The sequence below is a fragment of the Uloborus diversus genome, chromosome 4, assembly GCF_026930045.1.
Source record: "Uloborus diversus isolate 005 chromosome 4, Udiv.v.3.1, whole genome shotgun sequence".
In the NCBI taxonomy this organism is placed as follows: Eukaryota; Metazoa; Arthropoda; class Arachnida; order Araneae; family Uloboridae; genus Uloborus; species Uloborus diversus.
Genome location: NC_072734.1, coordinates 20,673,965 through 20,685,823, shown reverse-complemented (window position 1 = coordinate 20,685,823; position 11,859 = coordinate 20,673,965). Strand labels below are relative to the sequence as shown.

General features: G+C 37.2%; 1 protein-coding gene across 1 annotated transcript in view; it reads right to left on the bottom strand.

Annotated features, from left to right (window-relative positions):
* LOC129219780 (uncharacterized) overlaps nt 1–11,859 on the bottom strand; it is a 242,999-nt gene that overhangs the window by 22,429 nt on the left and 208,711 nt on the right. The window contains exons 4-5 of the mRNA XM_054854080.1: nt 10,442–10,699; nt 4,290–4,598 (exon numbers count right to left, since the gene is read on the bottom strand). Coding sequence (XP_054710055.1) covers nt 4,290–4,598; nt 10,442–10,699 — 567 coding nt within the window. The remainder of the gene's footprint in view (nt 1–4,289; nt 4,599–10,441; nt 10,700–11,859) is intronic.

Below are 11,859 nucleotides of genomic sequence, written 5' to 3'. Positions count from 1 at the left end.
AGCATCGTCGTTATAGTGTACCCCTGTTGCTAACGTCGGTTCCAGCTCCAAAATGCAGAGAACATTTGAGCAGCGTTACAGGATTAAGTTTTGAGTGGAACTTGGTGAATTCGCCTCAGAGACTAGAGATGTTTAAGCAAGTGTTCGGAGATAATTGTCTGTCAGAGGAGCACGTGTTTTGGTGGCACGAGTGTTTTAAAGATGGCTGGGAGAGCGTCGAGTATGAATCTCAAACAGTGTGTCCGTCAACCAGCGGAACGGACGTAAATGTGGATCGTGTGCGTGTTTTGCTAAATTCGAACCGCCACACAGTGGGGCGAAAACGCCAAAAAGCGCTTATAAATGGGGTTTTTTCCCTATATTAAATCAAATGAGGATTAATAAATTTGCGCAGGCCTACCTCTTAGGCAATCAGAACTGGAATTTTAGAGCCCTTCGTCCACTACAAAGCCCTAAGAGAGCCTTTAGAAAGTTGAAGAACCATGAGTTCGGGAATTTACAAAAATTGCTTTTGAGCAGTCCATAATTTTTTTTTCTTACTAAAGGCGGGTATATTTAATTTCTCTCGTGTCCAACGATAGTAATAGGACGAAAAAAATGAGTACTCAAACCTCAAACCGAAAATCGGTTTTGATCAGCACCGAAAACTTGGGAATTCAAGGTTATTTTTTTCAAAGCACTCTACAAAAAAATGTCCTTCTATGTCCTTTTAGAAATTAATATTAATTAGGCATAAATGGCCTGTAGAAAGACCCTGAAAACGAATTAGCTGCGTAAACTTGCGAACTTTGGACCCTGAGCCCAAACAAATCGAAAAAACTTCATAATAACATGCCTGTGTAACCAAACAAGCGAGAAAGGTTAAAAAACCTTTTTAAGTGCTTTTTTAAACGGTTAAAAACGCTTAAAAATGTTTCAAAACCTCTCTCGTTTGTTTGTTTTCACAGGCATGTAAATAACGAGTTTTTTCGATTTGTTTGGGCTCAGGGTTCAAAGTTCGCAGGTTTACGCAGCTAATTCGTTTTCAGGGTCTTTCTACAAGCCATTTATGACTAATTAATATTAATTTCTAAGAGGACATAGGAGGACATTTTTTTTTTGTAGAGTGCTTTGAAAAAAATAACCTTGCATTCCCAAGTTTTCGGTGCTGATCAAAACCGATTTTCGGTTTGAGATTTCGATTACTCATTTTTTTTATCCTATTACTATCGTTGTACACGAGAAAAGTTAAATACAGTAGACCCTCGTTTTACGCGGGGGTAACGTTCCACGGAAATGCCGCGTAAAACGAAACCGCGTAAATTGAGACCGAATAGTAGCGTTAAAATAGGGGTTAGGTTCCGTAGATAAAAAAATACTTCATTCTAGTGATGACTAATTGTATAATAAGATTAATGTGTACTTATATCGATTTTTATGCACAACATGCATAAAGAAAACATAAATTAATTTCTTGTTTTGGGGGTTTATAAATAGTAGCTGGCTATAACAGTCTTTTGACAGTCATTAAGAATTTTTCTCTGTAATTCATTGCAGAGCATTAACACATCCATGATCACTTGCGTCATTTCCATGACAGAATCTTCCTTTACTAACAAATCAGAAAGATCATTTCTATTGTCGAGGAATGGCTCAAAATTTTCAATGTGAATACTTTTGGTTGTGTGTCACCGATGTCGGTACCCTCGTTGGTTTTGGTCTCCTTTGTCACTCCTAAAAGCTCTTCTTCCACTGAGTTCTGAACTGTGCGAGTTCAATAACTTTACTTCAGGAAAGAGCTCTGGAATCAATCATATAAACTGTCTCCAGTGGCCCAAGCTCGATTATTAGCACGCCAAAATGCAGTTTATTGCGTGTAATCTGCAACTTTATGAGTTTGGATTTTGAAAGAGGGGAAAATTTTTTCTATTTACATTAAACCGAGCGTAAAACCGAAACTCATCCGCGTAAAATAAAATAAAGGTGTTAAATCTTAAACCGCGTAAAATTAACCCGCATAAAACGAGGGTCTACTATACCCACCTTTAGTAAGAAAAAAAAAATAGACTGCTTAAAAGCAATTTTTGTAAATTCCAGCACTCATGGTTCTTTACCGTCTAAAGGTTCCCTTCAGCTTTGTAATGGACGAAGGGCATTAAAATTCCAGTTCCAATTGCCTAAGAGGTTGGTCTGTGCAAATTTTTTATCCCCAGTTGGTTGAATATGGGGGAAAAAAAAAAGATTTTTAAGCGCTTTTTGGCGTTTTCGCCCCACTGCGCCGGTTAATTGTGAGAACGATTGCAGATGAAGTTGGACTTGATAAAATGACAGTTCACAGCATCATCGCTGAAAACTTGAGAAATGCTGGAAACACCTGATTCATCCTCCAAGACTTCCTGCTCCATAACGGTATCTCTACGCTTCTCCAACCCGCTAACAGCCAAAACGTTAAAAGTGTTCTTCCTACATTGCAGCATTTAGTAATTTTCCGTCATAGGTGCGTCACTTGATTTTGCAATATCTACACAAGTATAAGACAACCCTAGAATTTTGAAACTGAACTTTTAGAATGCTGCCAACTTACGAAAACATTTTACATGCAATGTACCAGACAGTCCGGTTATTACATCCTGAGACTGCAGTTTCGTTCTTATTGGAACTCCTCTGTTAGAAATCTTTACTAATAATAAAGTTTAAAGTCGGGATCTCTATTACGCGCATAGCACCTAGACCGTTTGGCCGATTTTCATGAAACTTGGCACAGAATTGTTTCGTAGCATGGGGTGAGCACCTCGAAGCGATTTTTCGAAAATTCGATTTCGTTCTTTTTCTATTCCAATTTTAAGAACATTTTACCCAGAAAATTATCATAACAAGAACAAGTAAATTACCATAACAGTGACGAGCAAATTACCATAATGTGGACGAGCAAATTAACATAGCAAATTGGGGAGAAATTCATCATCCATTATTTGTAAATATAGAGGCAAACCAAACGACCTTTTAATTTTCTACTACGGGCAAAGCCGTGCAGGGACCACTAGTAGTGAATAAAAGAGTTGGAGGCAGATGTCATTTCACTGCAGCTGAGAGTACCAACAAACTGGTACTTAAAATAAATTCCTCTCACCAGCGAGTGTCCGCAGCATGGTACGGTTCAACTCGTTAATTGATGGTAAAGCTTGGGTATTCAGAATGCAGTCTCAGGATATGGTTATCGGGCTGTCTGTTACATTTCATGCAGTTCTGGGGTCTCTGCCCTGACTCAGTGGCGGTAACTTGCTGCTGAATAAGAACGTTTTAGTTTGCAATAGCGATGAACAAATTAAAATATCCAAAAATAAAAAAAATGCGTCACCTTTAACGGAAAAGTACCCAATATTCTATGCAATATTATAAATGATAGAAATCTTGTAATGTTGTGAAATCTTGTAATAATGGAAAGCTTTTATACAGATATTATTTTACTGCATTAAAAATGCACTCTACTTTTATTAAACTAATTGGTTTTGCATCTCACTTCTGGCGTACTCAAACCCAAAAGTGACCCAAAATGGCAGGATAGCTTTGAACCAGGCAAATAACTCATTTAAAATGGATTTAATAATTATTTTTTATTAATTTTGAATGCAGTAGTTTAGGAATGCTGCTTCCGTTTTGTACCAACAAATACATAACATAACACACTAGGGTCCCCGTACCTATCACTCCGGAACTAGCTTTCCCGACCAACAAGTAAACCATTTAAGTATGTGTGGTGCAAGCATGTATAGAGAATGTGTGGTGCAAGTATGTGTGGTGCATGTATAGAGAAATATAGACTCGAATACATACCGACGGCTAAGCTCGGTGTACAATAATCATGCACTATAGTAGTTTAAGGGCTATGATTACAGTACACCTTCGACCTGACCTGCCAAGTTTTCTCTTTAGATGTCTGTACTATGCTGTCTGAAAGTGTTATAAAATATAGAGCTGACAACAGACACCTAATACAAAATGTTCAAAATTACCATTTGAGTCAAGCGCGGATGCATGGGATTTTCAGGGAACAAGAACCTCCTTTTTTCGGGACACTTTTATAGCAGTATATTTCTCAACCTTTTGCACTCCATTCGGAGGTATAACTCACGAAGACCAATTCCTGTCAGTAAAAACGATGATAGACAGTGGAAAACGGCACATGCTGCCACATTTCATATGCTAGTTTTAAAACTCCTCTTAAATTTAGAATGCGTGTGGTCACACTCGTTTGATATCCCGCCTATGAAATCAACAAAACAAACACAGGTCTCTAGGGATTCGTTTACCTGTTGTCTTCCAAAGAAGTCCTGGAAGATTGATCTCCTCTAGTGTTAAAGCTGACAACGCTCGGTCTCACACTGCGAGGGGGGCCCTGAGGAGCGTTTACCGGTCTGATTTGAGATTTCTCTTCTCGAGAGGCAGGTGTCGAGATGGGCCTAATATACAGCTCGGTGCGGCCGCCGCTGCGCAAGTGCTGGTTCACCATCAGTTGAGGCTCTTCCAGGCTGTCATCTTCGTAGCTGCCGTAGTAGTCATCTCCCTCGTAGCTACTCGGGCCAGTAGTACGGGAAAAGCTCGCAGGTTTGGACGTCACTCTGAAATTGTAGAAAGACAGCGTTGAAATTGATTCTTTTTTTTCCCCGGTGGAAAGGGCTCAATTGCATTCCTTATACTACATGAATTCTTCCATAATTCTTAGCAAAGAGGAAACTTGCCATTCTGTTTTCATCTACTAATCGTATTTTAACTCTCCAGCTATTCTTTTCGCAGAGTTTGATTCTCACACTATGGATGACTACAGTTGCCACAGTTTTCTTTTCGCGACAGGTTTTTTTTATTCATACTTTATTTTAGAATTCAGATTCTCAACGAAACAGCTGAACGGTAAAACAGCTGAGTGGTAAAACGACTGAACGGTGCAGTACGGTTTTTAAAAATAAAATGTAAAGATTCTAAAACATCATTTTCGTAAATTTTTAATTTTATAACAGCTTTGATTATTTACAAAAAAAAAAAAAAAAAAAAAATGCATTATTAGTTCCTAAGTTGTATTTAAGTTATGACATCACTTCTGTTTCATTACTTTCATTTTATGTTAAAATTTTATCCACATCGTATCAAGAGAAGCACAACCTCAAAAATGAAATTACCTACATTGCCGACGTTCCAGACTTTTGAAGACAAAAGATAATTACATACAGCAGTCATGAATGTAAATAATTTATTGCATGTATATATGTTGCTAAAGTTTAAAATTTATCACTGAAACACCAAAATGTAGGTTATTATATTGAAAATCTGAATGTTATAGAAAGATGAACGCCAGGGGTGATAGTGGATTCAAGCAAAATTCTCCAAAAACAGTGTAAAATTTTCAGAAACTAGGAACAAGCTCCCCCCCCCCCGTAAAAACTCCTCAAATATGCATACAAAAGTCATTGACATCATTGAAAAAAAAAAAACACATTTGAGAACTTTTAATTTTAAATAATTTTTCAGTTTTAGAATGTGAGTTTTTCAGTTTCAGCCCGAAATTGTTGGAAACGTCAACTCAAAATCAATGAAATTTGCGAAAATTTCGAATCACAAACACCCCTGGCATGAACCTAAGACAAATATGAACTCATGCTCCTCAATTGCCAATATAATTGCCATAATTTTAATCAACTTATTACAAACTTGGTTTGATGTTAATTTTTTCATTGCATTTTTCAAATAAGCAATTAATCTTTTTTCATGTCCGAGTTATGAACAACAATATGTTTACCATTTAATGGTTGTAAAATAACACTGTGAACCATGTCCCATTTTTTGAAAAAAAAAAGTTATCCTTTTCGTACTTTCTTTCTACGGGGATCATATGAGATTTAAAATACTAATTTTGATTTTTTAAGGAAATATCTTTTGTTTAAATTTAATTCAAAAGCATGGTCATTACAAGTGAAAGGGTAAGAAAATACTCATTTTCCAAAAAGAGAAATAATAATAATAATCGTAATCAATTCAAACTAATATGTTAATTTCTCGTCTCAAACAAATAACACCGATTGGTTGACAATAAAATAATGACAAACGTGGCATCATTTAAGGATGATCCTTGTGAATATTTTTACACCCCGTATGTGTTTTACTCGAATCAATTATGTCACTTTGCAAAATAAGGTAATTTTCCGGATATTCTGAAATCAAAATATTGCTTTTGAAGTAGGAGACTCATATGAGGTTCAGGGTAACGAAAGAACTGAGAGTCATAAAACACAGTTTTTTGTCCTGTTGTAATAAAAAACTCAAAGGTAGAACAGAAAAACGTCTTTATATATGAAAAAAAAAGTAATTTATTTTGAAGTATTGATAAACAACGACAAAAAATAATTGTAGGAGTTACTAAACTCCAACTCCTGCACACCAGGACTGCAGAGTCGGAGGAAAAATGACAGACTCCAGCAATATTTTAGAGCCTTTGCCTCCGACTTCTTTACCCCAAAATCAGTTTGACTCCGACTCCACAGCCCTGTACACACATAAAAAACAATGCATCCCAAAAATCGGCAAAATGAAGGCTGGAAACTTATAAGTAGATGGCTGTCAAGTCATATAATGTATTTCGAATTGGTTAGCTAAATCGTCTTTCGCACGCCTGTCGCATCAAAAGTTAACAAATTGCTTTGAGTTGGCACTCTAAACCTCCAGGCGAGTTTTCTCTTTGAAAATGTGAGTAACATGAGACGAAGTGACGCAAGAATAAATAAGATTTAATTTATGCTGTGTTTCAATCCAGAACAAAACACTAGTTTCTCATTGTATCTGATTGATGGATGACACAAAGGTTATTTAACTGAGAGTTCCTCCTCCGGCCTTTTGAAAAGTGCAATAAACATTTCGAAACCCTAAAATGTCAGTTAATTTCTTCACTGCTTGTTGCTGGTGAAGTTTACTTTCGCTGTGAGAAGTTACAGTGTGGGTTACTTTTCAAATTGAAATTTAACGGGGGAATAAAATGAACTCCATGACCTCTCGTTTTAAATAACAAATTTAAAAGTTTTAGTGTGTTGAGCAAAACCGAACTTCCATTTTTGAAAATGTTGAAGAACTAAAAAGACAGCGAGTGTTAAAAATATTTTTTCCCTAGTTCACCAGAAGCAGCTAGAAACATTTTCAAATAGCTTTTACCATGTCTTTTCTTTCAATTACTACTCAAAAAAAAAAAAAAAAAATATTTTTCATATTTGCGTAGTATGTGTAAGGTGGCCATTTCCCAACCCTGAAAACGGGACACTTAACAATTTTAGGCATCTGCAAGTAGTATATAAGTTTAAAAGAAATAAGTTACATATCTTTTTACTTCCTTTTTACAAAAAAGGAAGTATTGTATTCGCGAAAAAATTTTCTCTCAAAAATCGACCCTTAATTTAAATTTTAATCACCCCCAAATGAATGATGAGTTTCTTTTTTTCGACTCGACCACACGTGGATAAGTGCCTAAGAATGTATAGACACGCGAAATATCCATTTTGACAATTCCCGAGTTAATTACAACGAATTTTCTCGTGACGTCTTTATGTATGTCGCATAACTCAAGAACGGTAAGTCCTAGAAAGTTGAAATTTGGTACGTAGATTCCTAGTGGGGTCTAGTTGTGCACCTTCCCTTTTGGTTGCATTCGGGTGTTTCTAAAGGAGCTTTTGCCCCTTTTTGGGGGGAAATCATTGTTAATTTCGATGTATACTCAAGTGGTGTTATAATTTGGCGGGCACTTGGCGATATACCGCCAGTCTTTTGGTCGCCAACTTGGCGACAAATTTGGCGATTTTTTTTAAAAAATTTGTTTTAATTTGGCCACTGTTGGTGATATTTAGAAAGTAAACTATTGAATCACATTAAAATTGCCAGCAATGGGGAAATGACAATAAATTGGAGTAAAAGGAATTCATGTGATGCACACATCAGCTCGTTTTTTCTGTGCTCATCACAGAGAAGGACAGAAATGAACACTAAAATAAGATTTGATAAATATTATACTTTTAAATAGACTTTTTTTGAGTAAATTTAATGCTGACTTCAAATAAAAATGGAAGTCTGGGCAGAATTTCATACAATTTTTACAATCAACTATGTTTATGAACCGCAAGTTTGCAACTGTACTTTTTCGCTACCCCACAAATCATTCATAAGCGAAAATACCCTTTTTAACGGAGCATTAAGACCGAGAAAACATAATATACGAATAACTCAAAAATAGGGCCAAATATTGCATTGTTCAAATTATTGGTATGAAAATGCTTAAAAATGTCCACCCAACCACTTTCGGTTGAAACATTCCCAAGATTACACGGAAAACGGGATATCTAAAATCACCTCGCAATAATGTGCTGGGACAACGGGACAGACTACTGGAGAACGAGAATTTCCCACTCAAAACGGGACTTTGACAGCTAACTGGGTTTGATGCTCGTGTTTCGCTCATTTCAATGTGACCCTGCTTAATTAAGATGCTAACGAACAACTGCAAGAGCTGACATTCCTGAAAACTAATAAATGCAAAAATTTCCTCCTGTAAACCAGATATTGCTTTTCCACCTCATCAGTAATCAGCCTGGCTGCTTAACATATGTAATTTTAATTTTTATTTAATATTTGTCTTGAATTTGAGAAAAAAACATTTTCCTACTATTTGAACTCTCCAAATATGTATTATTCGCGCTTCACTTCTGTGCTTCTAGGTTTTTTAAATAATACTATTTTTTTTCTTTCAAGAGACTTTTCTGACATAAGATCAGTGGTGGCAATTCGGAGAGGGGGGGGGGGAAACTCACTTTTAGTTTATGTATTCCTTGTTTAGATATTAGTGAATCCATTGTTTTACCAAAACAAGCCATACTTGATAAAATTATTACCAAATGTTTGTGACATCACAAAATAATTTGGGGTAAGTAAGTCTAATTCACGTCTAAATGTTTCTTCGAAGAAAGTTATTGTGTACAAAATTCATCAAAATCTTAAGAATAACGTAAGTAAAGTTGTTAGACTTGCATCAATATACATTTATCTGCCTCAATATTCTCAAAACCAGATCTAAAGAAATGATGTATTTTTTTTTCTATTTTGAAATGTTTTTTGCTGCCTCTAAAAATCCCCTTGGTTTTTAGTTGTCTTTTTTTTTTTGATCGCCCTCTTCCTCTTATAAGCCCCAATCGCCGCTACTGTACAAAATAGTTGAGTGTTATCCTCGTATAGCTTTCATCTAATAGTAATAGCTCTCATCCGTTGTCAATGAATAAGATTTCAGAGTGGAACTTTATAGAAATACTTTTGTTACGTCTGGTTCACATTAAAAGTGAAAAGAAATCTTTTGAATTTTTTCACCTTAAACACGTCTTCTTACTTTTCAGAATACCGTAAATAGATCCTATATTACCATTCACATCAGCATCACATTCCATATCATCCTCTATTAGTATTCTAGGCGACAATATCAACTCATTTTCAGTCAGAATTTTCTTATCTTTTAGGGAAAGTGAGACCTAGCGGTTTGTAGGTCAATGTCTCCTACCTTTTCTCTTAGCAACATCACTGCTTATCAAATCAAATTTATGAGCGACATTAAAATTTCACATTGCTTGCCAAGAAGGCAAGTTTTTTGGGTTGATGTACCCATGTACCAGCAGGAAGAAAAAATATACTTATTTATGTTAAATGAACTTCTATCTGTGGCAGAAATTACCAGGGCCGTGGAATCGGAGTCTGACTGATTTTGGGGTTAAGGAGTCAGAGTCGGGAGTAAGGGCGCCTACATGCAAAATTTTAAGGGGGGAGGGCTCAGTTATTTTTCCCATGGTTTAGCAGGATATTTTCCCCATAGAAAGCGATCTTAGTACAGTTTAGAGTTATTAAAATTTGACATTTTTAATAACTTATTCCTTATTAGTTAAAGAAGAAATATTTTTACATTTTTGCAAAGAAAAAAGTACTAAAAGCAAGGAAGTTCTAATTTAAAAGGCGGGAGGGGGGGGGGGGTAAGCCCCTACTTTCCCCCTCCCATATGGGTGCCCTTGGTCGGGAGTCGAAGGGTTTAAAATTTTAAGAGTCAGTTGGTCAATTTCCTCCGAAGTCCACAACTTAGCCAGTGCTTACGGAGTCGAAGTTGAGGCCCTAAAATTCCCTGAGTTGGAGTCGGTACTTTTCTCTTCCCCTCTGCAGCCCTGGAAATAACTAAACTGACCACTTTTGGACATGCTTGAGTCTTTTTTTTTTTTTTTTCAAATTTGGATGCAAATGTAGCAGCCCTAGTTCATGGAAAAAATAATTCTTGCTGTGTAAGAGCTTTGCAATTGCAATTTTATAGCTATGATATCTTCATTATAGAAAATAATAGTTGCTAACTTTGCCCAATAGATATCTGCATAGGAAAACGAAACTATTACCATCACTTGATTCTTACCTGTAGTAGATGGGTTTGAAGCTCGCCGGTGGTCCCGTGCTGTACAGGTATGGCCTGGAGCTAGTGGTGGACTGGGGTCGACTCGTGGTCGGTCTGTGCATGAAGGATGAGGAAGGTCTAGGATGGACAGTCACATTGCGGATGGCGGCTGCATACGATTCCATGACAGAGATAGGGGGCGTGTACCGACTTCCGGTTCGAGTGCCTTGCGTGGGGGCGATCGAGTTGAGGCTTGGGATGTTGTTGTTACGGTACTGCCTGTAAAAGAGAGAGAAAGAGAGAGAGCCATTGGCTCTGAGCTTATACTTGATCACAGAGAAATGACGGGGGTACACTGGAAGCGGAAACGAACCACTTCATTTGGAAATAGGTAGGATCAGCTTAAAAACTTAACTGCTTGATCGTTCTCGTTGATCCTACCTTTTTTCAAAATTAAGTGGTCTGTTTCCACTTCATCCGCCAACTCTCCGTGGTCAATGTATACAGGACGTTTCACAATAACGATTTATTTGCACAATAACATTAATGTATTGATTTCTTTCACGTCTTTTGTTGTTGCTGATCCCCTTGGACCGGACCCCTTGACCAAGTCCAAGAGATCGTGTCGCACTAAATGGTCAAAAACACCTCCACTCTCATTTGATAGTTGCCCCACGGAGGCACCGATACAAGAGATAATAGGAGAGGGAGAGGCAATAGCCGAGCAAGGGCAGGTAAAAAAGGCCTTTGGGGAGCCGTCGAGGACCAGACTTCTAATGTGGCCAGACCTCAGTCTGGCTAAGGCAGTTTGAGCAAGTCTTGAGCTGGTGTTCTGCAAAAGCAATCCAGGATACTCTGCGGCGTACCATACGTGTTCAGGAGGAATCATCCAAGTTAATTTTGCTTTGACAATGAACATGGAATGAGCCTCTGAGAGTCTTTCAGATCTGTTTGAAGAAATGCTCTTCTTAAAAGAAAGTATAGCCATCGTTTTCTGAAAACTTTGTGTTAAAGCTATAAAAAGGCCTGTTAGCTCTACAAGCAAAATTACGGAAAACATCCTCCAACAGGTGTTAATATCAGGCTACTTGTGAACAGATTGGACTGAACCGGTGGCATGGCGGATGAAAAATGTGCAGGACGGCTATTATTAACATCTGACGATAACGGTTCGTATGAACAACACACAAGTGGCTCTTGTTTGGTGGCTGTTTTCCGTATTTTCGTTGCTACTCTGACACTCTCCACGTGTTTTACCACCAAGTTTCCTGAAAACAAAATGTTTTCATGGAAACGAATCTTAATTTTTTTGGAACACCCTGCCTGTGAATATGTTGCATTTATATCATTATGTAGTACAGAACCCAAGAGCAAATTCAGTTTTTGATTTAGGAGGGGATCAGTGTTTATTAATGAGCACGTAATCGGAAAGAGGGGTC